Source organism: Phaseolus vulgaris, chromosome 1, assembly GCF_000499845.2.
Source record: "Phaseolus vulgaris cultivar G19833 chromosome 1, P. vulgaris v2.0, whole genome shotgun sequence".
NCBI classification, from domain to species: Eukaryota; Viridiplantae; Streptophyta; class Magnoliopsida; order Fabales; family Fabaceae; genus Phaseolus; species Phaseolus vulgaris.
This window is the reverse complement of record NC_023759.2, coordinates 26,042,303-26,069,629: the sequence shown is the minus strand read 5'-3', so window position 1 is coordinate 26,069,629 and position 27,327 is coordinate 26,042,303. Positions and strand designations below refer to the sequence as shown.

The 27,327-nt window shown below is 34.1% G+C and overlaps 1 protein-coding gene across 4 annotated transcripts; it reads left to right on the top strand.

Annotated features, from left to right (window-relative positions):
* The first annotated feature begins 287 nt into the window (after window positions 1–287).
* LOC137813815 (transcription factor IIIB 60 kDa subunit-like) lies at window positions 288–23,312 on the top strand. Of its 4 annotated transcripts, none has more exons than XM_068616254.1 (20): window positions 288–509; window positions 1,331–1,516; window positions 2,637–2,714; window positions 2,898–2,979; window positions 3,485–3,560; window positions 4,040–4,122; window positions 4,231–4,307; window positions 5,769–5,825; window positions 5,964–6,076; window positions 6,764–6,843; window positions 6,964–7,046; window positions 14,489–14,564; window positions 14,687–14,848; window positions 14,939–15,055; window positions 15,837–15,903; window positions 15,992–16,176; window positions 16,385–16,522; window positions 18,323–18,415; window positions 22,154–22,216; window positions 22,710–23,312. In XM_068616254.1, the coding sequence occupies exons 3-20, from the start codon at window positions 2,653–2,655 to the stop codon at window positions 22,944–22,946; spliced, it is 1,851 nt and encodes a 616-aa protein (XP_068472355.1). In that variant the 5' UTR covers window positions 288–509; window positions 1,331–1,516; window positions 2,637–2,652; the 3' UTR covers window positions 22,947–23,312. The 4 variants fall into 4 exon arrangements, with proteins under 4 accessions (XP_068472355.1, XP_068472353.1, XP_068472354.1 ...); XM_068616252.1 differs by having other exon boundaries at window positions 6,960–7,046; window positions 14,484–14,564; XM_068616253.1 differs by lacking the exon at window positions 1,331–1,516.
* The last annotated feature ends 4,015 nt before the right edge of the window (window positions 23,313–27,327 follow it).

Sequence of the window (27,327 nt, the reverse complement as noted above, 5' to 3'; positions counted from 1 at the left end):
TTACACTAGTATTCATAGACGTTAAAAGAAGATCCCCATCGTTTTATGTTATAAGATTTTTTTTTTAACTCATTTATTCAAATTTGATGCAATTTGTGAATATGAAAATTTTACATCTGAACAAATTTGAATATCAAATGTATTTTTTGAATGTAATTTGCATGTGAATTAAAACAAAATCGCAATTTATTTTAGAATAATATGGTTTATTTAGTCGCTAAATTTTGACAGTGGTAACTTACATTTTAACTTTTATAATAAAACGTGTGCGCGCCCTTCTCCCCCTCACTTTTGATCGTGTGTTGGTTTTAACCTTCACAATCCTTTCTTTCTCTCTATCTATTCACTCCCTTCACTCTTCTTTTCTCTTCTGTTCCCTGTTCCCTGTCACGTCTTTTGTTTTCTTATTATTGGATTCCTTTACCTCATCTATCTCCGTCACGCCACCGGGGACCGCCACCGCCACCTAGGCCGCCACCGGAGTAGCCGCCGTCGCCTGCTTCCACCAGGTCCGTTTTCCCTCTCTTCTCGTTGTTTGTTTGTTTATTGAACGAAATTCCTCGGGGATAATGAAATTCGATAAGTTTTGTAATTCCAAAGTTTTTGAAACCAGTGTGCGCTGCGATTTTTGCTGCAATTTCTAAGTTTTGCAGTGTTCGCGGCCACAACGTAATCGCAATTGTGGTTGCGTCTGTTGGATTTGTCTATAATTTGTGACAATTTAAGGAGAGACTGTGACCATACTTTAATCCTTACTAGCGTGATGAACCCTCACTCACTATGTCACTCACTCAATTTTCCTCCCGAATTTTGAACTACTCAAATTTGAGGTGAAGGAAGTTCTGTTTTGTTGCGAGTCTTTCTCCTTGATTATGATCAAATTGGCGGTTTTACTTTTTATTATGATTTGTTTTGTGTGCTCTGCTGAGTCTTGCATCTTGCGTCGGAAGCAAAATACTACATTATAATGATGCATTCGGTCCACAAAGTTTGAGCTGTTTCTTTATATTATTCACATCAGGCGAGCATAGTGTTGTTTTTTTTTGTTTTTGATTGGGTTCATCAGCATATGCACTTATGACGAAGTTAAACTTTGTAAGTGGGATTGAAATTAACACGTGAGAGAAAAAAAGTGAAGTTGTTTGTTATGTTCTGATCAAAGTTGCATCAGTTATTATATCCTGATGATTTAATCTTAGATTGACACTGGAGGTTGTTAAAGAAATAAATAAAAATCCTTCAAAATTTATTAGTAGCTGGGTTCAGTCAAATAAATATACCCTTCCCATTCTTGAATTTGTGATTCTCTCAACTTTTTGATTTGCTGCAGCCAACCAAAGAAATATCAGTGAACTGTGGCAAACCAGAACATGAATTAGACACCTACAATGCTGTGGCAATTTCAAGTTTTTATAAGACTGTCTAAATAGAAGCAGAAACCTGAAAATAATAGTGGCAACTTTTGTTCCTCTAGAAGATATATACTTCAATCGGAAGACATATAAAAACGAGACTGGTAAGGGTGCTATATAATGGACTACAGTAGCTGGCACCATAGTTGTTAAGCTCAATTAGGAATACCTTAGTTATCTATATTGGAAGCCTAATGTCAAAGAAAATAGCACAGATGAAAAGTGAGACATGAACATTCCTAGGCTTTGGTTTTAAATTCAATTGCCATTTCGATCACTGGGAATTGTAGATAGAATCTCAATAGCGTTATCATATTTAGTCTTTGATTTGTTTCCATCATTTAATTCCAACATTTTTTTGGTTGAATTTGTCCTGTTAGCAGCTTCTAGTATATGTTTAGGGCTACTATATTTACGTAGTAGTTTGTTTGCATAAAAGAAAAGGAAAAAGTTGAAGATGGAATACTGTGTCTGATGGACATCAAGTGTTACTTTTCTTCTGATGGTGTAGCTATTATTGTTAAAGATTGTGTATTTGAGACTCATGTCAGTGCTTCTACTTATGATTAGTCTCAAAGGCTCATGCGGTTTGGCTTTTGTTGTGGTCTATATGAAGATAAAGGTGCTGATGTTAAATTCAGTTATCCAAGGGAGCTTTTGTTTATTGATGAACAGTTGTAAACATGTCCCATTAAGAGTTACCTTCAGTTTGTATATTGATGCACCAGTCACCATAGCAATGCAATTTGTCATATAAATAAAATTGGCCCTGAAACACAATCATTGCATGCTTAGGTAATGTTTGGTTTGAAATGAAGTTGGGCTGGTGAAAAATGACCATGTTTTAGGGCATAAGAAAACCTAAACCTCTTTACTTCTTCCTTTTGTTGCATTAATGAAGTAATCATACTGCATGCTATACTCTCCAGGATTAGGACTCAATTAAATTAAAACAGTTTACACTAGTTGATTAAAATCTCTGATTTAGATAAAATAGTTTCTATCAACTGATTTAGAGTGAGGTAATTATAATTTTGATTATTTTAATTCTTTAAATTTTAATCACTAATTTATTTATGTGGCAGATTTAGCTCCCTCTCCCCCTAAATGAATAACCCTAATTGAATTCAAATTTTATTCCAATTCTCTAAAACTTTCAACTCCCTCTTATTTCACTTGAGTTCTGGTATCAATTTCAATGCCTTCATCTCACTGACTTTGCAGATTTGTTTCGACCATAATGGTGTACTGCAGTCACTGTGCCAAAAATGTAGCTGGGGAGCGACTAGATGACGGTTTCTTGTGAGTATCTTTAGTGCTTTCACAGTAATTCACGGAATGACACTTTTCTAATAACATTTGTGCATTATGCTATACAAATTGAATTTTGAACTGTTTTTTTTTATTTAGTTATGGATCTAGGAATGTGTAGAGGAAGCCTCCAATGTTGTTAAATATTTGTATTTTATTAATTTTGCTTCTCAGATGTTGTGGAAGCTGTGGGAGGGTGTTGGAAGATTACTTTTTTGCTGAGGAGCCTACATTTGTCAAGAATGCGGCAGGGCAGGTAATTGAAGCTTGACATGCTATGGTGGTCTTTTGGGCAGATAATTTTAAGATTGATCCCCTTAAATTACAACATCATGTTACAGGGAAAGAGGCTGACCTATTTCAATTTAGAACTGATAGGGATTTAGATTGCTTGATTTTTATGTTTGATTTGATTGCAAGTATGGTTTTTGAAAGGAAAAATAGGTGGATCCCACCATGCAGTCCTATATTGGAAACCTGCAAGTATCTTCTTTTCTATTGCAGAGTGTGTGTGACCCTGTCCTTATCTTAAGAAAAAGTAGAGGCTAAAAATATTGTTGTGGTGCATTCATTATTTGCTTCTTCTATCAATGGAGAGCATTATAAAAGACATTAATAGGACTGGGAGTAGAGCTGAAGTTTCTGGGATGTTCAAGTTTAATTATTTTATCCACGACCATTTTGTTTTACATGTCATTCTACCCTTGTTTTTGTTTACATAATTTTTTGTTTCTCATGGTTTCCTGACTTGTGTCTTGTAGAGTAAATTATCAGGTAATTATGTAAGAACAGTTCAAAGCGAGTTCTCTGAGTCACGTCAAAGGACTTTAGATAGAGGTATGCCTTTATTAAATCTCAATCTCTCATGCTAATTTCACTCTTGGGATTAATTGAAATGATGGTTTCCTAAGTATTTTTTGATTAAAATTCTCTTATATGCATAAAATACCACACTCAAATTGGTGAATTATCAAACATGGTACTGTGTTAGTCTGAAATCTGTCAAGTTCTGCTATTTTCTTCTGGTTGTTCCTCAATCCTTCCAAAGTTGCAGTCCGAGAATAAATTTTAATTTAATGTTTAATATTTATTCAACGATAAGAAAATCTAGTATTTTTATGTTCCCAACAGCCTGTGCAATCAATTGATAGTGTGCAGGAGGATGACCTTGCCGTTATAGGGAAGACATGACCTTACCGTTTGGATAGTTGTTTTCAGTGTTTATTTGTTATATAATGACCAGTTTGATTACTGTTAATAATTTCATGCTTGTACTTCTTTGTATTCTTATGTGCCACTTTTCTTTGAGTTCACAGCTTATGATGAAATTAAATATCTAAGTATGGGCCTTGGAGTTCATGATGAACATATGGCTGACCAAGCATTGACCTTTTATAAAGTAGGTCACGCTCTCAACTGAACTCATTTTAAACTTGCTTTTATTTTATTTATACACTTTTGAAAATAATTTTTTCATTTAACTAATCCTTGAATTTCCCTATTGAAGATAGCACTCGAGCGAAATTTCACCCGTGGACGTAAATCAGAGCAAGTACAGGCTGCTTGTCTCTATATTGCATTTCGGTATGAGTTCTTTTGGGCATAAGTTTCGAATGATTCTTCATACAGTTATCATTTTATAGCTCCACACCCATGAGTAACTATGTGATGTGGAGATTTTAAAGTTCCCCTGTTTAAAGCTGTTCAAATAATTTTAATATAAACCTCAAAGCATTCATTTTTGTACTTCTTGTTGAGCTCTAAAGCGGTCAAGTTGTGCCTTGGTGATTGGTTGGCCATGAGTCTGAATAAAAAAAGTCTCTTAGAACATGCAAATGTAAAACTGCGCCCATGAGATTTACCCATACTTTTGAAAAGCCAGGGGCCTCCCTAACAAAATCCATGTTTTATCATTCTGTTACTTTTATGGGATGTTTATACCACATAATTTTTTCGGTAGGAATCATAATTCATGAGAATCTTGAATCCTGGGAATCATGATTTCTAGGAATGATTATATTTTGTTTGGTTGATAAAAGAATGTCGTTGATAATATTTATACAGATTTTCTAAAAGTTAAAGAGTAACATGTTACTTTTATTTAAAATATGTTTGTTAAAGATAAAGATATGATTTAATTAAATTAAATCGAGAGATATGATATGATTTAATAGGGAAATATCTTGTCAAATATTTCCCATTATTCGATATTGATTTAGTTCTTTATTATTGTATCTCTTCTTCATTATAAATAAGAACACTCTGTGTACACGAGAAATATATTCATTATATTCTACCTCGATTTATCTCTTCTCAAACATTGTTTCCTGGAACTGTTATTTTTAAAAATGTAAAACCAAACATGGGATACATTGTGGAATTGTACGTAAGTCATTTTGATGTCTTCTTCAGGGTGGACAATCTATTATATTGGGTTTACATATTTTATTTTTCTTAACTCATTAGATTAGATATAAAATTAAGCTGTGTGCACATATAGTATGTGTTGAAGTTGATATATGAAGAAACACTGACATAGCTTAGTTCTTAAGTTGATCTGGAATTTATGCTCGAGATTTTTATTCCAATTTGTGAATGAATTTCCAGTTGATGTAGGGAAGTTGTTTCAAATTTTTGAAACCATTACTTTGTTTTGATGGGAGGAGATATAGACAAAGTTAGGGGAGATTTTATTGATTTAGGGATATATGAAAGAGTGTTTATAGGCTTATCTAAATATCTCACATCTCAAATGAGATTTTAGCATTACCCAGTAATTCCAAATTTCCTTCATCTTTTGTAAATGTTATAACAAGTGCACTTGTGTATGAGAATGTAATGATATTGTTTTTGTGGCTACTACTGTGTTAAGGATGTTTGTTGAATATTTAATTGTCAGAGAATAGTGCTCTATGACTGTGGTTGAAGAGCAATGAGTTCAATGGATTGCACTTTTCACCTTTGATTTATCATAATGAGTCTGGTAGACTGGTGGTATTGCAACATTTTATTTTTTGTGCTGAAATTGTTTTTTTTTCCTTGCAGGCACAACAATAAGCCGTACCTTCTTATTGATTTTTCAATTTTTTTAAGAATAGATGTGTGAGTATGCTTTTCTTTTGTTACTGGAGTCTACCGGTTATATTTCCCCCATATTTTAGTTATATTTTTTGTCAATGTATCCCTGTTTTTTGTGTTTCTGATTGTTGCTTCGCTCCTGTTCATGAATTCAATGTGCAGTTATGTGCTAGGATCAGTTTTCTTGCAGCTTTGTGAAGTGTTGAGGCTTGGAGAGCACCCAATTGTTCAAAAGCCTGTTGATCCTAGTCTTTTTATTCATAGATATACTAAAAGTGAGTGTTTGCTTTTCAGCTCAGTTTGTATAAGCAGATAACTAAAACATTTTGTTGGTTGTATGCGGTGAATTTAAAGAGTGAGAGAGAGAACAAATCATTTAGAGAGAATTTAGACAACAAGAACCCTTTATAGACCTAGTGGCGACTATTTCTCTGATTTTAATGAGTGGTGCAGCTTTTTAGATAATTAATAGGCATGAAGATTAAATGCAATTTTGGCCTATGATACACGGATCCACACACCCTGTAATACCGTCCTTCCCACTAAAGCTTTCTAAGATTTACGATTGTTAGCAAATAAATACTCCCCTTGTATTTGAGAGTTTTCACTTGCAAGACTTTATTTCACCTACAAAGATTCCCCTGGACCTACGATACTGCAATAAATAAATCGAGAATATAGAAGGGAATTATTAATTGGTTTATGTTTATTTGAATATGAATCTAAATTACTGTGATTTGAGATGAGAATTTCCTTTCATATTTTATGTTTTATTTTTCTGTTGATAAAAGAATAAATAATTCAGATGATCAAACTTGTATCTTTTAGTGTAAAAAGATGTTCATCTTACTTTTGTGCAGATTTTAAACCTGGTTTTGTTTTAATATATTTTAATTTTAATTTTTATCCAGTTATTTTTCTTTGAGCTAGGAGAAGTAATAGATTAATGTCATGTCATGTAGATTTGATTAAGCGAGGGAGTAAGGCAGTATCTGATACTGCACTGACCATTGTTGCAAGCATGAAACGGGACTGGATGCAGGTATCTTAACATTGTTCTTAGTTGTGTTTTTAGTTTGGACAAAGAAAGCCTTAATTTGGGATGTGAAGTAGAAACTTTTTTTTATTGTGAGTTGAATTACTAATGCTAGAAAACAGACAGGTAGGAAACCTAGTGGTCTATGTGGTGCGGCAATATACATATCTGCTCTTGCACATGGAATTAAATGCTCTAAACCCGATATTGTAAGTAATGATTAAGTTTTCTACCTTGTGATTTATTTTATTGTTATTGTCTTATGTTGTTAGCAGGGTATATTTTACAACATGTACAGTTCCTCATAAGTGTAGAAGATACTAAGGAAATACTCAATGCTTTATTCATAATTTATTGAATTCCTTTTTGAGATTCATTGTATGCTTGATTGCAGATGCTCTCTGGTCTCCCTTCTGATATATGTTCCATTGTTATTATTTACTCACTTTTCCTACACATTTAAATTTTTGGCATTAGTTCTGTCCTGGTCTGAGACGTAATTAATAAAATACGTGAACTAGAATTTTTGGATTAATACAGCCTGTTTCAGGCACTTGTTAAAAGTAACTTTAACTTACACTTCTTCCTTGAATAGTGGATATAGACATATGGACTTCGTTGCAAGTCATACAATTGCCACAATTTCATATTAAATCTATTAACACAATAGATTTTTTTGCCACATTATGGGATATATTAGACTTGGATTTTGGAATTTATATTCGTTGAATATCTAGAACATGATTCTAAATTCAGAATACTGTGCTTGGTTGCTGATTATCAGAAGATTTGTCCCAAAAATGCAAAGTCAAGTTTTAAGCTTGTTCAGCTGGTTATTGCAGAAGTATACATGAATTCCTAGTTGATGGTGTTATCAGTGCGAGTTATTTAGAATTTGATGATCTCTCAAGTCACATGGAACACAACTATTTTTGCTATGTTGAGATTGTTAGGTGGAATGGGATGTTTTACTGTCTATTACCAACACACACATACACACTTGACTACTTATCTTGATTTCTTCTGGTGTTGTTGTTATTCTTGGGTAATTTCAAAAGGCATATATTTGCTGCCACCCAAGGATGTGGAAGATGCTTTTGTGGAGGTCAAGTTCAGAAACAGCAAAATGCCGTAACAGAATCCTGTATTGGTTGGGTGTAGAACATTGAACTCCCATTTAAACTAGCATCACCTGAAAGTCAACTGTTGTTTTTTGGGAGAAAAGAGAGTGGGTGGGGGTCATTATAACTAAAATATGTCCAAAGATAGAAAAAGAGAAAAAAAAAATCTAAACCAGTCATTTAAAAACTAATATCCAATGATTCGCAATTTGTTTCCCCTTGTAAGAGACATTATATGCTCATTCACCATAGCCTCCATCAAGACTCTTCTATAATGGTAATTTGTGTACTCCCTATTGAAACCATTGTTTTGGGGTCCTAGTGCACAATGATTGTCTCTATGCTTTGAAAGAGAGAAAACAGACCTGATTAGGCTGAAACTGCATGTTTGGTTACACAAAGGATGCAAGTATAGACTTATTATTACATTGACTGTACATAAATAATGGTATTTTGTTTCCTCTAAATCAGAGATTTGATGCTTATAAACTACTATTATTACAATAAATACAAAATATATTATTTTGATTTTCAACACTCCCCTTCAAGCTAAAGCATACAAATCCTATACACCTAGTTTGTTACATATGTAGTCAATTCTTGATCACCTCAAGGACTTGGTGAAGACATATGCCAACTACTAACTGGAGTTTATGAAGCTTGTGGCAATACCTCACGAGTCAATCTATTTCTTTATTCTGCTTTAGCAAATCATCTTACTACAACAATCCAGCCCAAACAATGTCTGAGACGCCAACTATTTCGGCATGATAAAGGAGGTCTTTTCCTGGCGTGTATATGTTAAATATGAGACAAAGTTACGAACAAAAAGAATAGAATAATCAAGGGTGCATGTTAGCTTGCTAATGGATGCTAAAATTAAATGACAGCCAGTAACATTATGCATTAAATCTAAGTAAAGGTTAGTGTTGCATAATCAGGAGAATTATGTTATAATTAAGTGCAGATTCCATTTTATATTTATTAGGACAGATTTGGTAGTGATTTGATTTTATTTGATTTGTACAGCTTTAAACACTCATTATTTCTGGCTTTCATTGTCTATTATTTCTTTCTTTAATTAGGTTGTAAAACAGTCTATAAATAGAGACTGTAATCACATTTGTAAGAAATCTCAGAAATATATTTCATCTATTTCATTCCACTTGGTATCAGAGCTCCTGATCTAGGAGACTCTGCTTCCGCAATTTTTTTTTTTAGCCTTCATTGCTGTAATCATTTTCCTTGACAGCCTTCATTGCTGTAATCATTTTTCTTGACAGCCTTCATTGCTGCAATTATTTTTTTTGTTGGACAGCCTTCATTGCTGCAACTTTTTATTTTCCTTATCCTTTCTCCATTGATCACCACCACCACCTTGCACCATTGACCGTTACTGCCACCGCCATTGACCACCACCGACCACCACTTCCGTCGCTCGCCAGAACTGCCACTGCTCGCCGGAAACCGCCACCGGAAAATTTTTCCAGCGGATTTTTTTTTTTGTGCGTGAACAGGATCAAATTTTGCCAATCTGAACAAAGTTGGTTTTGAACTCTCATGGACTCCCTTAGTAAGCCATCTAGCTATTGTTCCTTTACTATGAGTGGTAAGAGTTCTAGTTTTTTATCCTTTAATGCTTCTAGTACTGAAAATATCTGGATTATAGACTCTGGTGCTACTGATCATATGACACCTCATTCCTCTTTTTTTTTCATCCTACACTACTTTATCCGGTAAGCCATATATTACTGTTGCTAATGGTTCCACTACCCCCATTAATGGTTGTGGTAACATTCACCTTCAACCTTCATTTCCTTTAAAAAATGTGCTTCATGTTCCCAAACTATCCAATAACCTCTTGTCTATTCAAAAGATTACCCAAGATTTAAATTGTGCAGTGGTATTTTTCCCTTCCCATTGTGTTTTTCAAGATCTTGCCACGGGGAAGACTATTGGAATTGCTAAAGAGCAGGGCGGGTTATATTATTTACAACATGAAGAAAGTAAAAAGGGTGCTAGACTTCAGGCACACACTTCTAATTTTCAGCAAGGTCGTGAATCTTGGTCATCCTCTCAAATATGGCTTCAACACAGACGTCTTGGTCATCTTCCATTTAGTACCTTAAAGTCCTTATTTCCTGTTTTATTTACAAAAGTGTCTGCTGAGTCATTTCATTGTGATGTTTGTCAGTTTGCTAAACACCATCGGACAACTTTTCCTCCCAATGGTAATAAAAGTTCTAACCTTTTGATCTTATTCATTCAGATGTATGGGGACCTTCACCTATTCCTAATATCTCGGGTGCAAAATGGTTTGTTTCATTTATTGATGATTGTACTCGGGTTACTTGGATATTCCTCATGAAAGATAAGTCTGAAGTTTTTCACTTGTTTGTAAAGTTTTACAGAATGATTCAAACACAATTTGAAAGTCCAATTAAGAGATTGCGTTCTGATAATGGAAGAGAATATGTGAACCAAAACCTTTCCAAGTTCCTTGAGGAAAATGGAGTTGTTCATGAATTAACCTGTGTGGACACTCCTCAACAAAATGGGGTTGCTGAAAGGAAAAATCGTCATCTCCTTGAGGTTACTCGAGCTTTACTTTTCCAAACATCTGTTCCTAGATCTTACTGGGGGGAAGCAGTCCTGACTGCCACTTATTTGATTAATAGATTACCCTCTCGGGTTTTAGAGGGTGTTACTCCTATTCAGGTTATGACCACATTCTATCCTTCTATTCCCATGTTGAATAGTCTTCAGAATCGTGTCTTTGGTTGTCCTGCTTTTGTCCATGTTCATAGTCCTTATCGGGGTAAGTTAGATCCTCGTGCCATCAAATGTGTCTTCATCGGTTATGCCCCCAACAAAAAGGGGTACAAATGTTATCATCCTCAAAGTCGTAAAGTGTATATTTCCAAAGATGTCACCTTCCATGAAACAGAGTCTTTCTTTCCTAGTTCTCAGCTTCAGGGGGAGAGTATTCAAGAAGCTGAGGACCTTGAGTTGCCACCTTTTCCTTTGTTGCAGGATTTCGTTCTTAGGGAGGATGACAAAGACCCTGCACCAACATCATTACCAGAGAAGAATAATGAAGACAAATATTTTGGAAAACAATATCAGCGAAGGCAACAAGAACCCGTCCTGGTCGAACAGCAACTTCAATTGTCTGAACCGGAGGTAAGAACTCATACCAGTGAGACTCTTGAGGACACCTTAAATACTGCTTTTGAACCTAACCTAAATGATTTACCTATTGCCTTGAGAAAAGAAAAAAGATCTTGTGCCAAATATCCTATATCCCAATTTGTGTCTACAGAAAAACTTTCTATGCAGCACCAGAGTTTTCTTTCAGCTATTGATTCTATCAAAATCCCTTCATCGGTACAAGAAGCCTTAAAAGATGAGAACTGGATTCGAGCCATGAATGAAGAAATGAGCGCGTTAGAAAGGAATGAGACTTGGGAGATTGTAGAGAGACCAAAAGATAAGAAAGCAGTGGGTTGTAGGTGGATATACACAGTTAAGTATAAGTCTGATGGCACACTCGATCGGTATAAAGCAAGGTTGGTTGCAAAAGGGTACACTCAAACCTATGGGATCGATTATGAGGAGACTTTTGCTCCAGTGGCAAAAATGAATACCGTCAGGATTATTCTCTCCCTGGCAGCACACTTTGGTTGGGCAATGCATCAATTTGATGTTAAAAATGCCTTCTTGCATGGAAGCTTGGAGGAAGAAGTATACATGGAGATTCCACCTGGTTATGGTATTGTTAATGAAGGGAATAAGGCGTGCAGACTTAAGAAGGCCCTATATGGTCTTAAACAATCACCTCGTGCTTGGTTTGGAAGGTTTACTCAAGCTATGGTATCTTTGGGGTACCGACAAAGCCAAGGTGACCATACTCTGTTTATAAAACATTCTCAGAATGGTAAACTCACTCTACTTTTGGTCTATGTAGATGATATGATTATTACAGGTGATGATGAGATTGAAAAACAAAATTTGAGGGAGAGACTAGCTGCTCAATTTGAAATGAAGGATCTTGGGAAGCTGAAGTACTTCCTTGGGATAGAGGTTGCTTACTCGAGACAGGGCATCTTTATTTCTCAAAGGAAATACATCCTTGATCTTCTCAAAGAGATTGGTAAGTTGGGTTGTAAGCCCACTGGAGTGCCAATAGAGCAAAATCATAGGATTGGGAATGATGAGGAAAACCCAAAAGTGGAGAAGACACAATATCAAAGACTTGTGGGAAAACTCATTTATCTTTCACACACTAGGCCAGATATAGCCTATGCAGTTAGTGTGGTTAGTCAATTTATGCATGATCCAAGAGAAAGACACTTGCAGGCAGTAGATAAAATTATTCAGTACTTAAAAGCCTCTCCAGGAAAAGGATTGCTATTCAAAAAGGGGGAAAACTTATCCATGAAAGTATATACTGATGCTGACTATGCAGGATCGATTGTTGATAGGAGATCCACCACAGGCTACTGCATGTTCTTGGGTGGAAATCTGGTGACATGGAGGAGCAAGAAGCAAAATGTAGTTGCAAGATCAAGTGCAGAGGCAGAATTTAGAGCCATGGCTCAAGGGGTGTGTGAACTCTTATGGATGAAGATTATACTTGATGACCTAAAAATAAAATATGAAGCTCCTATGGGTTTGGCATGTGATAATAAGTCCGCTATCAGTATTGCACACAATCCGGTTCAACATGATCGAACAAAGCTCGTAGAGATAGACCGACACTTTATTAAAGAGAAGTTGGATGATGGTCTTATAGCCACTGAGTACATCCCTTCAAGACTCCAATTGGCAGATATGTTTACTAAGGGACTTTCCACAAAACAATTCGAAGATCTTACTTGCAAGTTGGGAATGATAGATATACATTCACCAACTTGAGGGGGAGTGTTGCATAATCAGGAGAATTATGTTATAATTAAGTGCAGATTCCATTTTATATTTATTAGGACAGATTTGGTAGTGATTTGATTTTATTTGATTTGTACAGCTTTAAACACTCATTATTTCTGGCTTTCATTGTCTATTATTTCTTTCTTTAATTAGGTTGTAAAACAGTCTATAAATAGAGACTGTAATCACATTTGTAAGAAATCTCAGAAATATATTTCATCTATTTCTTTCCACTGTTAGGAATGGGATGACTTTGCCAATGCCTTCAACTTTCATTTAAGAGTCATCTACCAAGCTAACAAAAGGCAAAGGGTCCAAATACGACCAAAAACATCCGAGTCATGTATCCAAGGTTTAAGAGGCAAGGATTAAGGAGCATAAGTGATAGGGTGACGCAATGGTCATCTAAAAAGGGCTCATGCTGTGATATGTTGCTGTCACATGGGACATGCACCAAAGAGAAGCTGCATGAGGGAGTATGTGTGACAATTGGTGGGGGGAGGGGCATTTGACACTTGTTAGAAGATGTTGGGTCAGGTTTCGGAGGCATACTAGAGAGTAGTGGCAGTGACATGGAAAAAGAGGCTCGTGTGATCACTGGTACAATCCACCCAAGAATGAGCATTAACTCAGACAAAGGATAAAGAGAAAGAACCTCAACTATCGATATCATATTGAAGGAATATGTGTGAATGTTGTGTTGTATGTTTAGTTGTTTTGTTTACAAGGGTCTTATTGATAATCACATTTAATGGGTGTCATAGAGTCAGTCATAAATACACAAGAATAAATCAAATCTAAATTTTGGTAATTGCTTCCCTAATTTCTAGTAACAGCTAGTTACATATTTAACACGTTTTAAGTATGATATCTAACATGATTATATTTTTGGGTCATAATAAGTGTATGTTTGGTCTTGAAAATATATTATTTTTGGGTGTGGTCCATAAAAGTTATTTTTTTATTTTGTTTCTTTGTAATAGATTACAAGGACTAAAATTATATTTTTTTCTTGTTATTTTATTTATAATTAATAATCATCATAACAATAGGGTCGCTTCATTTTGGTGTACACATTTGTTTTGGCTATTTTACCCTTTAACTGTTATAAATGTGATGGCACATTCGCTTATTGTCTATTCTGTATGTCATATTCACTATAGCGATGGTTACACATTTGCTTACCCCATTTTACCCTTTTACTAGATAAATATAACTATATACTCTCATTTTCTATTCAACCTCTTCCCTCTCTCCATCATCTTCTGTTTTGTCTTTTTCAGAAAAATAAAAAATCTTGACAAGCAGTTACAACAATTCCTATTATCTGTACCAAGGTTGATTTATGCTTGTGTATCGTGTGCTGAAATAATTGTAGATGTCATACAAAATCCTTTGTATTTTAGTATTACGTTTTTCATCCTGTTTGTGTTTAAGAATTTCTATTCTTGAAGCGAATGGCCATATTAGTAGTAACGTATGACACAATCTTCTGCATATACACATTTGCTATTGTAATTGTTTCTGTATAGATTAGTTGACCTTAATATTTTTTCTTATATTAGATGTCCCTTGATTTACTAATTTTCAATGCAGCTTAGAATCGTCCATGTGTGTGAAGCAACATTGACCAAACGATTGGTTGAATTTGAAAATACGGAATGTTCTAGCTTGACAGTATGTTTCTACTTCCTTTTAATGCTATTGTCTATTTTGATTTTTAGTGTGTTTTAAGGCCTGTAGTTAAATTCACTATCTTAGATCTGACAGTGAGTAAACATTTTTCATGAACCTTTTAGGTTGAGGAGTTGGATACCATGGCAAAGGAACATGAAAAAAATCCAACGGTAATGGCAGAAGGTGAACTCAGAGGGTGTATTTCAAAAGATCTACTATGTGAGCACAAGGATAGTGGGGCGTCCCATTTTGCTCTTGGATTGTGCGAAGAATGCTATAAGGAAGTGAGTACTTTCCTTCTTCTCAAGATGGTTTCGTTTTGAAGCCAGATTGCCATTTGGCATTGACTGTTGAACTTATTGATATACTCACAGTTCGATAAGCTCTCTGGTGGACTTGGTGGTGGTTTGGATCCTCCTGCATTTCAGCGTGCTGAGCGGGAAAGAATGAAAAGAGCACTTCTTGAAGAGAGTGTTGATGAAGCATGTGATGTAAGTATTCCTTGACTTGGTATTGTGTGGTATTTTGCATTTCGTTTTCAAGTATCCTTTTTAATTTTTCCTTTTCTCTGTTTTAACATTTTGCATTAAAAGATTCACAATATTCACTAGGGCTTGCTTGTACAGAAAGAAGCAAAATTAATTGTATTGTCGTATAGTTAAATCGCTAAAAGAATTGATATAATTGGAGTAGTCTAACAATTCAAGAACTAAATAGGGTCTATATTCATAATACTTTTTTAAATTGAGTTTCATCTTGAAAGAGAAAAGATAATCTATGTCCACAAACTCACTCCAGAGCAAACATACTGGTGCCGAATTGTAACAGAACATCAAACCCATACTTTAGTTCCTTACATTGTACCGATCAGATCCCATTAATATTGTACTTATAACTGAATGCATCCATCAAAAGAGTACGAGAGGCCTTAGAAATTAGCCATTTCAGGTGAATAAATTCTCTTATTGTGCACATGTTCACACATTGTCTAGTTGATATCATGATATTGTAACCCCTCTTTAGCAAGAATAGTCCTGAGAAATGCAGCATTTACAAAAATGTGACCAAGTACAAACTTTAACTTTCATTTAGTTCTTTATCCTATATGAAACCATTCTTCAAGCAATGGTCCATATTTATGGGCATCTTAAATAAATTCCAATTTCCAGACAGCTGTATGTTTTTGCGAACAATTTGGCTTATAAATTTTAGAAGAGTCATAAGCATTTACAACTTATAAATATTTATATTTTTTCTGGTTCTTTTGGTTAGTTAGCAAATGCATCAAATGACCAGTTTAAGAACCACGCAGAAGATTTTCCTGCCTGTGTGCCAGAAGGTATGGTGGGTGCTCTTATTTCATTCACTCTTGCTATCATGTTAAATTTTCTCTGTATTCTTTACTAATTGCTCCAAAATGCTTTTAGGGGCTAATGTTGCCCATGAGGCCACTAAAGATGGTAAATATGAATATGATGATTCATTTAGAGAAGATGAATCAGAAACTTTATCTGATATTGATGATCAAGACGTTGATTTATACATTCATGATGAGGAGGGGAGACATATCAAGAAGATACTATGGGAAGCAGCAAATCGGGAGTATCTTGAGGTAAAGAAATGGTATCATCTATTTTTTTCTAGTTGTGCTAGATAATTTTCTTTCAGTTTCTTTTTTCATTTTGTATCATGGTTTGAAGTTGAAATTCGGAAATGGGTGCTTGTTACTTGTACTTCTGCTTGTCCTTGGTTTTCTGTTTGGCTTTATTTGGAAGGTTAATCTGCATTGTATCTCACTCAAGCTTCATCTTTTCTTTCAGGAGCAGGCAGCCAAGGAAGCAATTGCAGCAGCTAATAAGAAAGCTTTTGAGGCAAATTTTGAGAACTGTTCAGAGGATTTACTTGCAGCAAGAGAGCTTGCTGCATCTGCTTCTGAGGCAGTTGCAAAATCCAGAAAGGTTCTTTCTGAATATTTTTTTTTTGAGACATTCTTAGTGTGAAATTATACCACAAGTAACTTGAGATAAAAATTTCATGAAATGCAGTTAGATTTTTATCTTTCATTACATAAACCATGTCAAAAAGTGTCACATCAGTTTGATTTTAATCTATGCTTTGTTACTTCGTTCGATGTTTAATTAGCATAAAATATGATATCCATTAAAACTATTGTATTTTAGATTTTGGCTTATCAGTAGCGAATATAGTTGAAATTTAATGTTCCTAAACAATGTCTTATCACAATTGAATGGTTAGCAATGTTGCAAGTGTTACAATTGTTTATGTTGGTAGGGTGGATCCTTATCAATTTATAATTGTTGGAGATCCTATATCAACTGGAGATACGTAATCCTTACCTCACAAGTTGTTTGTGAGGATGAGTTAGACTTAAACTCACTTTTTAATATGATATCAGAGTCCATCCTAGCAAGGTTTGATGGGTCTATCATGTCACTCGTTATTGGGCTACTACCGGACCACTCACGAATATCTAGACCCAAGCACAAGATGTACATACCTCGGTGTGAGGGTGTGTATTGGAGATCAAACATTGATTAAAAATAAGACTAATTTATAGTATATAAGTGGGGACAGTTCTCACCTCACTAGCCAAGTTTTGTGAGGATGAGTTAGGCTTAAACTCACTACTTAATAATAACTATTACTAGTATGTTGCTCATGTTTTGGCCTTAGTTGGGAATGTATAAGCTATAATATAAAATTTTGGGAAAGTGGTCAGTACAACTGAAAACTCAGTTTGTCTAAACTTGAATCCAGGGAAGTATGGACGCTGCTAAGAATATTAGAAAAGACACTGTATATTGATTTTACATGTAAAACTTTCTCCAGAGAATTCCATGACCTGGAAGGTTTAATTCCCCCCGGGGAAGGCAACAAATTTATCCTCAGCCATGTTTTGAAGGTCCCAGGTTTATATGCATATAATGTGTTGTGGTTTGGAAGGGACTCTCTATTTTGAGTCTCTGAGGAGCTACAAGATCTGGAATTGTTTTTTTTAAAGCTTAAGCACTTTTTCCCCCATGATTGTTGATAAAACTGAACCATTAATTGGGTGTTCTATTAGCTTCCCAATGTTGGTGTGCATTTATTTGATGTTTGCTGTTTCTGTTCTTGTTAAGTGATAGATTGTCATTGCTGCAGTGCTAATGTCAGGAATGAGGTGCTATTAGTTGTTTAGAGATCCAAGGTTTGATGAAGGGAGAACTTGATTTCTAGCACCTGAAGACCCCCTTCCCCTGCCGTATATTAGTCAATGTAATAATAAAGTGTACTTTGTTGAGTTGTAACCGATTTGAATATCAAAAGGGATTAGATCATTGAGATACGAAGAATTTCTGGCCTAGGAATTGTATAGTGTGACCTTGTTTGGACAAACTTCTCTCCATATAGAAAAAGTAAATAAGAAGGTTATGACAATGCATAAGTTAAATCTCACCTATTTACTTTTTACTTGTATATAAACTAGAGACTAATGAAATGGAAGCCTGAGATGCATGGGAAAATTTGAAGCAGCCACTCTAGGAAGTTAGTGAGTTTGGCAAATGCATTGAATTCAATTTGTGATTTACAACGTTTTTGTAATTGTTTTACTTTCAAATCGAGTATACTATACATTTTAATGGCTGTAGAGTGGATCCAATAGTTATACCTTGTTTTTTGTTGTTTACATTGTACGATTCATGCTGCAAGACTTCAAGCTTATAATCTTTTTTGGTTTGTTAAATACTCTATTTCAGGAAATGAAACAGAGACGAGCCAATGAGGCAAAAAATATGGGGCCAGCTCAATCTGCTGCAGAGGCTTTCGGCCAAATGTCTAATAAAAAAAGGGTATTTATCTATTCAATAACAGACATGCATTTTCTCTATACTGTTACAGTCCAATTACCATTGTATATTTGTATAAAAATAACAGGAATCTATACACATATCTGATACAAAAATGTGATTATTTTAAAAATAAGACGATGTGATGCGTGTAAGATAAATATTTACAAATGTATAAAATTCATAAAACATAATAAATAAATCCAAATTAGAAACATATTTCTTAGACATTGCAGAAATGTTCTGTATATATTTCTCGGCTGTATGAATTATTTAAATTCCTAGTTTCCTTATTCAGGAGATTTTAACATTGGTGTAGTTTAGTCTATATATTAAGATATATGCAGTCTTTTTGAATTGAGGAATACGATTATTTTTCCTCTGCCTTGAAGTTGATTAAGAGTTCTCAATACAAGAGACTCTACTTTCACATTATTGGGTAAAGCCCAAATCCCACTTCTCAGAAGCTTGTTGGTGGGATTGAGTTAAACCTAAACCCATATTATATGACAGCTTCAGAACCTGTCGTATGTTTGTTATTAGATCACCTGTCATATTAGGGTGTTTCTTCCTGTATCCCTACATTTTTCTTCCTACTCCCTTACATTCATGTGTAATTACTAAATTATCCTTGGAGATTTTAAAAACCCTAAAGGCAGCATACCACCACCGTCACAACGTTTCTTTCTCCCTTCTCTACAATTTTCTGTCCACATAGCTATTGGAAGTGTGTCAACGAGCGACGGTGCCTTGGGTTGGATTTTTCTCGTTGTTTTGTGCAACAGGTAGGTTTCCAGCGGCTTGGTGGTTGTTATTTGGCATTCGCGATGGGTTTTCACTGGGAGAGGTGTGTAGTTTTTTTTGTTTCAGGAATATGTATTCCATTTTTTTGGCGGATCAATGAATCCGTAAGCCAATATTATGGCACTACTAGATTGAGCAGTCTATATATATAAGCTAAACGAAGAGGAGGATCCGGAATGATACCGAAATTACTGTTCCATACTGTTCCCGGATTTGGCAATTCGGTATTGGTTATTGTGTTGTTTTTTTCCTATTTTGTGTTGTTTTTGTTGGATGAGGTTCTGTGCAATTTTTTGGTCGGATGAGCTTGTGTTTTTGGGTGATTACTTGCAGATTGCTTAGTCTGTAATACAGTCACGAAACCGGATTTCTGGGAACCTCTAAACCCCATAACCACCCAACCCTCTTGAAAAAACCTCAGTTCTCACCTCAAAAGGCCAACCAACACTTCAAAACGGCAGCCACAACTCCACAAGTACCAATTATCAACCAAGAAAAACAAGCGAAGCCATCAATGGTGCCATTTCAAATAAAAATGGCAAGGGTAATGTTGGTATTTTTAAAAATGTAGGGGTGCAAGAAGAAACACCCATCCTATTATCCTTGCACCAAGCGCAACAGTGTTGGGTGTATTGGAAAAATTCCAAATTCTGTATTGAGTAATATAAGGACAAATTAGTGTAAGTGGAGTAACCCCTTTCTTGCAATTGGAGGGTTGAATTGGGTCAAAACCCATATTCTGAGATATTACTAAATTTGTTATTAGGTAAACTTGAACTAAGCAACCTCTATTCCAAGAAAGTCCTTGAGTAATATAGAGAACCTTGTTTCGTATTGAACACACACTACTCTAAACAAAATTTGGAACAAAGGGAAGTCATTGCCCCATAGGATGGACTCATGGGGTCTTTGTGAAGCTGTTTGTGCCAGCGGTGGTGAGCAGGTCTTGCTAGGACTTGGTGTATGAACTACACATGCTTATATTGGCAGTGGCGAGTCAGAAGGCAGGTGGATCTTTTGATGACGACCTCTATGGTCCAGAACTATTAAGCTTGATACATACATCAACAATATGGTAAGTGAATTATTTCAAATAGCGGTTTTTTGAGATGAACAAAGCTTCGAGATCTCTATATTGATTAAGATAAAATATCTATATAATCTTATTTATTCATGCATATATTGTTTCCTTATTATAGAGATTGATTGTTACAAAATAGAAAAGCTAAGAATGTAATTTGGGATTGTTATCAATAAAATTATATCTGGTTTCCCTGCCTAGTTCAAGTTGGTAGCAGAGTTCTTGACCTTTGAAGCTCAATTTCCATTGTCATGCAAACAACAAAACAAGGATGTACTGTCACTGGCCACCCCATCGCAGCCATTGAGGCCAAGGGTGGGCTTGAGAGGCGCACCCCTTGTTGGCAATCAGAACGTTGTTAGAAGAGTTGCCATTGCCACCAGTACCGACATGTGTAGCCTAAGCAACATATTCAAGCGAGACCCACTCATCATTGTTACCACAGACAACCTCAGTCCGAAACTTTAGTCCATTCCGAGGGGGTGGTTTTGTTTTGAGTAGATTTGAGATTTTTTTTTTGGCCAACGGGTTCCATTTTATTTGGTATTATTTTGCATTGTCTAAGCTGAAAATCATCCCTATGTCCTAATGATCTTCCAAATGTGATGGATACGATTGATATTATTTGCACTGGACTCAGTACATTCAGAGGACTCTCAAGGGACAATCAAGATTAGACCACATCAAGGGTAGAGGACTACGTTGCTATTTGGAATAATGAAGATTCACTAATAATGACTTAGAGATGACATTTTATGGTTCTTGAGATAAGTTGATACAATATGTTCTATTCCTGCAATAAATAGATATAGGATGACTTAGATAACACCTTTTCATTGAAGGATTTTGTTGCCTGTTATGGGTGAGAGTATAATGTTTTAAGATGAAACAAAGTTCTCTCTGTGTAGTGATATCACATAATCATGAATGGGTTATTATTTATTCATGCATATTTTGTTTGTTTTTTATAGAGATTAATTGTTTTTGTTAGTGATACATACATATATACATAATATATATATACATATATACATAATATATATATACATATATACATAATATATATATACATATATACATAATATATATACATATATACATAATATATATACATATATACATAATATATATACATATATACATAATATATATACATATATATATATATATATATATAAACGGGGTGAAATCCTCATCTTACAAAACCACTTCCTAAGATGGTATAGAAGTCATTCAGAACCTATTCTAATCAAGTTCTTTGGAGCTATTATGCTAGCAGTATCAGATTTTTGTTAGACCATTTATAAATATCCAATCTCATGCTTGAGACATTCATTCCTTAGCGTGAGGGAGTGCATTGAAGATCCCATAAGTGAGGTGTAATTCTTACCTTACACGTTGGTTTTATGAGAATGAGTTAGGTATAAAACCACTTACTACAATATGATTGAGGAATCCAAAATGTAGTTCATATGATTGTTATCAATAAAATTATTTCTTGTTTCCATCTGTAGTCAAGTAACTATAACAACTTTAGAGGTAAAAACTTAAAAAAGGGAAAATATGATAGGAAAGTCTTTCGAAGCATTGAGTGGTGTTGAAGTAATCACAGTTGCTTTGACCTTGTATTCTCGTGCTCATTGAGCATTTGGATTTAAGGCTTCGTTGTTGTATCTTCTGAGATGAGGTAATGTGTCAATTCTCAACGGTTGAGTTTGTTTTATTATGTGCGTTCAGCTTTATTGATCAAATCCTTGAGCAATATATATATGACTCATTTTAGTTTTTTTAATTATCAACATAAGATCTTCCGAAATTGTTTATATATTACTAAAACTACTTGTTTGCTTGTGCAGCAATTGCAGAGTCTGAAATCTAAAGTCAATTTTGATCGCCTGGGTGAATTATTTAATGAACTGGTAATTCTCTCTAGAACTGATTTGCTTTATATCACATGTAATACTGATACACTTTGAGTTCCACTAACACCAGAAAATATTCCTAATTAAAACATGATTTTGATCAACTTCTCAATAGACATTCACAAAAAAAGAAAATACAAAAGTAAAGTGAATTATGTTTAAAATTAGCTTATGCATACTCTAAAATCATCTTTTTAGAGAAGCTAATGATGGTAGCTTCTATAAAAACTAATTTTAACTTGTTCATAAGTTAATTTTAGTTTGTTAGAGAAGGTACTTCAACATTTTTCTCCTATGGAAAAACCTGTCCAATCAGGCCTACATGCTTTTGCTTTATCTGCATGATTTCATTCTTGATTTACTGCTTTATTTCAACATGTTCAAAAGACAAATTTGGAAAGATGTCATCTGACAATTAACCTATACTATTCTTTAAATCAAGACAATGGACTTTTCTCAATTTAACTTTTTTTCTGATATTTTCAAACAGGAAAAAACCGATGATCCCAAGAAAGAGAAGAAAGCACGGTTGGATCCGCCCCTAGATAATCATGACAACTTACAGTCATTTGAGGACAAGAATGACGATGAGATGGGATCAGTGGATGAATTCGAAGATGATATGGGGGAGATGTATCAAAATGGGTTGTCCACTGATAATAATATTGCAGATGCATATTACCCTGAGGATGATGGATACGGCTATAACGATGATGATTATTACTGAAAAGATGTCAGATGATCTTTCTGATTTTTTAGCAATTGGTATTTAACATGTCTGGTAGCAGTGGAACCAAAATTGTCAGACTCAACTTTTTGAAAGCTAAGTTGCCATCTGATTAGCAAGTATCTACATGAGCTTTACCTCTCCTTTTAATCATCCCAGATGCTTTTAAAGAAAGCTTGGGACTTATAGAACCAGGAAATTCAGGTAGGTATTACTAGCATCTCTCTCGTCAACACAAAATAGGGGTTAGATTGTGTTTTATATTAAAATGTACTTATTTCCAACCATTTTTTTTAAAAAATTTGACAAAAAAGTTAAATTGATTATATATGTTTTGAATATAAAATTCTGCTATGATTCTTTCTAGTATTGCTTTCTGTTTTTTCTCCCTGACGAATCCCTGAGGCGTAGACCATAAACCTTTACATTCAGACTACACTCGACATGTTTTAATAAGATATGAATGTCAAAGTATTTATTATTTTACCAAACACTTGCTCCCAGATTATTTTTCCTTTATACATTTATTACTTTTATGGAAAGTGTAAAATACAATAAATTATTAGCTTAGGATAGAATGTGGATGAAGCATAAGAGGATAGTTCCTCACTACGAGGCAAACTATAGTTTGAATTTTCACACATATATTTAGTGTTTTACAATGTCGAATAATTTGAAAGAATATATTTCTGAGAGAAAAATTGGATAAAGCTTTTTAGTGTATTTGTAGTTCTACAAATGTGACTCAGATGATGTCATTCGTTTGGTATAAAACCGTACTTAACTGGCAAACCCCGTTGTTGTTTTGTATTTTTATTCTTCCAGTTTAAAGACAGCACAATGTTCCCAATTACGATGCACACTATCCCAGTGCAACGGTGGGTTCTAAAACTTAATTCCTCTGAATATTTAAAACAACAAAATTCCATTTAATGAAGTCGTTAAACTAGTGACAATCCAATTGACGTGATTCAATGAGTAACCATCATAGTATTGGGTTATCCATCACTTACACAACAATATAAGAATCACAACAATTTATTCTAATAAGATAATTGATTAACATAAACTTTTAATCACCATAATTAATGTGACTCTTCTATCGTGAAAATTTTAGAATAAAGGACATTTAAAATTGGGAAGTTTCTTCCTGCACCTCCACGTTTTTTTTCCTGCACCCCACAGTCTTATACAAAGACTAAATTGCCCTTATTAGTTTTTAAAATTCCAAAAATATCTTTAACCTAAAAAAATCGTAAAGAACGCAGGCAAAGTTAAGTAAATTTTTTCGTTTTCGGATCTGGACATCTGTTTTTTCTATGGATTTTTATTTTTGTAAATGCTTTTTCACATTCCAAATTATAGAATTCGGTAGAATTTTGGATCACAAAATATAGTAAAATTCCAAATTTATGATTCCGGGAATGTTATGGATTTCTGGATCTGGGAGTGTATAAATTTATTATCAAAAAATTACACTTACAAATATATATATATATAGTATTTTACACGGTGTTTAGTAAAAATAGAGTATGATCGAATCTATCACGTAGATTTGCATACTGTTGCAAGTATATTTCCTTGCTCCATTTGAACCTCTATGATTATGTATCCCATGGTTTGGATCTGCGCCGGATAGGGTGGTAAAATGTCAAAAATATTCTCATTCGGATTTATAAAACAATCATACTTTTTCTTTTCTTCCTCGCTTCATTCTCTGTGTACATACTCAATTACGACACCTATATTTATACCGATAACCGCTCATATAATATAATATTTAAAGTACATAAATAAGATAATATCTGTCCATTTAATATTATAGTTAAGACACATAAATCAAACTATAAATAAGTTATAGGTTACTAGCGGTTATAGTTACTATTATAAAATCTATTTATATCACATGATAATCATTCAATATATTTTTCTTAATGGTCTGAGTCCAACAAGACCTATAAATAGGTGATGACTCTCTCAGTAAAAGAACACACTAAACTCTATTATATATTCTTACTCTTAGCTCTTTGTTAAAAATTTATCACCATCTTTCTTAATGACTTAAGCATCGGAGAGTCTTTTGCAGGTGAACCTCCCTCTCTCGTCGGAGACCAACTGAAAGCTCGTTCTCTGAGGAACACGCAATCCTCACCGATGTACCTCCGAGTCCATTTTTTGTAGGAACACTTTCTTAGTCGTGCATCCCCCATTTGTTGTGTTGTTTGTGTGTGAAAGACTCTATCGGAATAATGTTTCTCTTCGAAGGATCGCCATGGACATTGTTTGAATCTTTTAAAGAGGTTGGTTTTTTAAATTTCTCTTTGTTATCATTGGTGTTGGGTTATTCTAGATTGGTTGATTTGGGAAGTTTTGAGATAGTACAATCTATAAGGGAAGTTTTATGTACTATTAAAGGAAAAGAAAGAATATGGTAAATCCCTTGTGTATATTGAACACATAGGGTTATGTTTATATAGGAAAAGAAACATATGGGATAAGTCCATTACATAAATATGAAATATCTAACAATATCTATAATATATCATAATGTCTAATAATATCCAATTATATCTAATAATATTTAACACCCCTCAAACTTTGTGCATATAGGTCATATATACCCAGCTTGTTACAAATGTAATAAATCCTAGGCCCTCGTAAGGGTTTAGTAAAAATATCTGCTAATTGATTATTTGAATTAAAAAACTCAGTATTGATATCTCCCGATATAATATTTTCTCAAATGAAATGACAATCAATCTCAATATGTTTGGTCATTTCATGAAAAACTGGATTTGAGTTAATATGAAGAGTAGCTTGATTATCACATATAGGTATCATTTGAGTGACCTCTCCAAATTGCAATTCTTTAAGTAACTGTTTAAGCCAAATAAGCTCACAGGTAGTTAAGGTCATAACTTTATATTATGCTTTTGCACTAGATCTCGCCACAACAATTTTTTTCTTACTCTTCCAAGAGATCAAGTAATCACCAATGGAGACACAATAACCGGAAGTTGATCTTCTCCTGCCCAATCAGCATCTGAATAACAAATGACTTTAGTATGGTTATTATTACCATATAACAAACCTTTTCCAAGAGATCCTTTAATGAACTTCAGTATACGAATGACTGCATTCCAATGATCTTCACATGGAGAATTAAGAAATTGACTCACCACACTGACTGCAAAGGAAATATCAGAACGAGTAATAGTGAGATAGTTCAATTTTCCAATTAATCTCCTGTACTTCTCAAGATCTGAAAGAGGCTCCCTCTGATTGGGTAGAAGCTTGACATTGGGATCCATGGGAGTATCAAAAGATTTCGACTTCATCAACCCAATTTTCTTCAAAATATCCAATGCATATTTTCTTTGAGAGATAACAATATCAGTATTGGATTGTGCTACCTCAATTCCCAAGAAATATATGAGTTTGCTAAGATCTTTGGTTTGAAAGTGTTGACAAATGTGTTGTTTTACTTGTGAGATGTCGTGGTGATCACTGCCTGTAAGAACAATTTCATCAATATATACTACAAGATAGATACACCCAGCACTCGAGTGACGATAAAAAACTGAATGATCCGCTTCATTGCGAGTCATACCAAACTGTTGAACAACATTGCTAAATTTTCCAAACCAAACCCTAGGAGACTGCTTGAGGCCATATAAAAATTTGCGAAGACGACATACCAATCCAGAAAACTCCCCCTGAGCAACAAAATCGAGAGGTTGCTCCATATAAATTTTTTTCTGAAAATCTAATACAATTCAAGTAGCCAAGAAGATGACCAAGGACTCAAGAGATAATTTATCATAAAATTACTCTTTATTATCTTAATTACTATTAGTGAGACGACTCACATCGTATCATTATATATACAACTTTATTTTATACTCCGATGATTATTTAAAGAGAATTAGACGAACACATGAACACAGTTTATTTCATACTACTACTTTATTTTTTAATATATACTTTTAGATAATTTTTCTATTGATCCAATTGAATTGGAAATGATAAAAGTTTGTTATTGTTATATTTTATTCCACATTTCTCTACTTTATATAATATTTAACAAATTAAAATATAGAACTAGTTCTTATCTTTTATGTTTTATTAAAATTTGGTTTCTATCTTTTTAAAAGAAAAAATCAATTTAGTTCTATATATTTTAAATTATTAAAAAGGGTCTATATTTTCAAAAGAAAAAGTGTATTTTTCTATATTTTTTACTATTTTAAAAATATTTTTTTTTGTGATATTTTTAAATTAAACTATTAATATTTATAAAAAGAGAAGATAACTTTTTGTAACCTTTTAATATTAATTTTTAATAAAATTAATTTACTTTATATTAAATTAAAATAGTTTT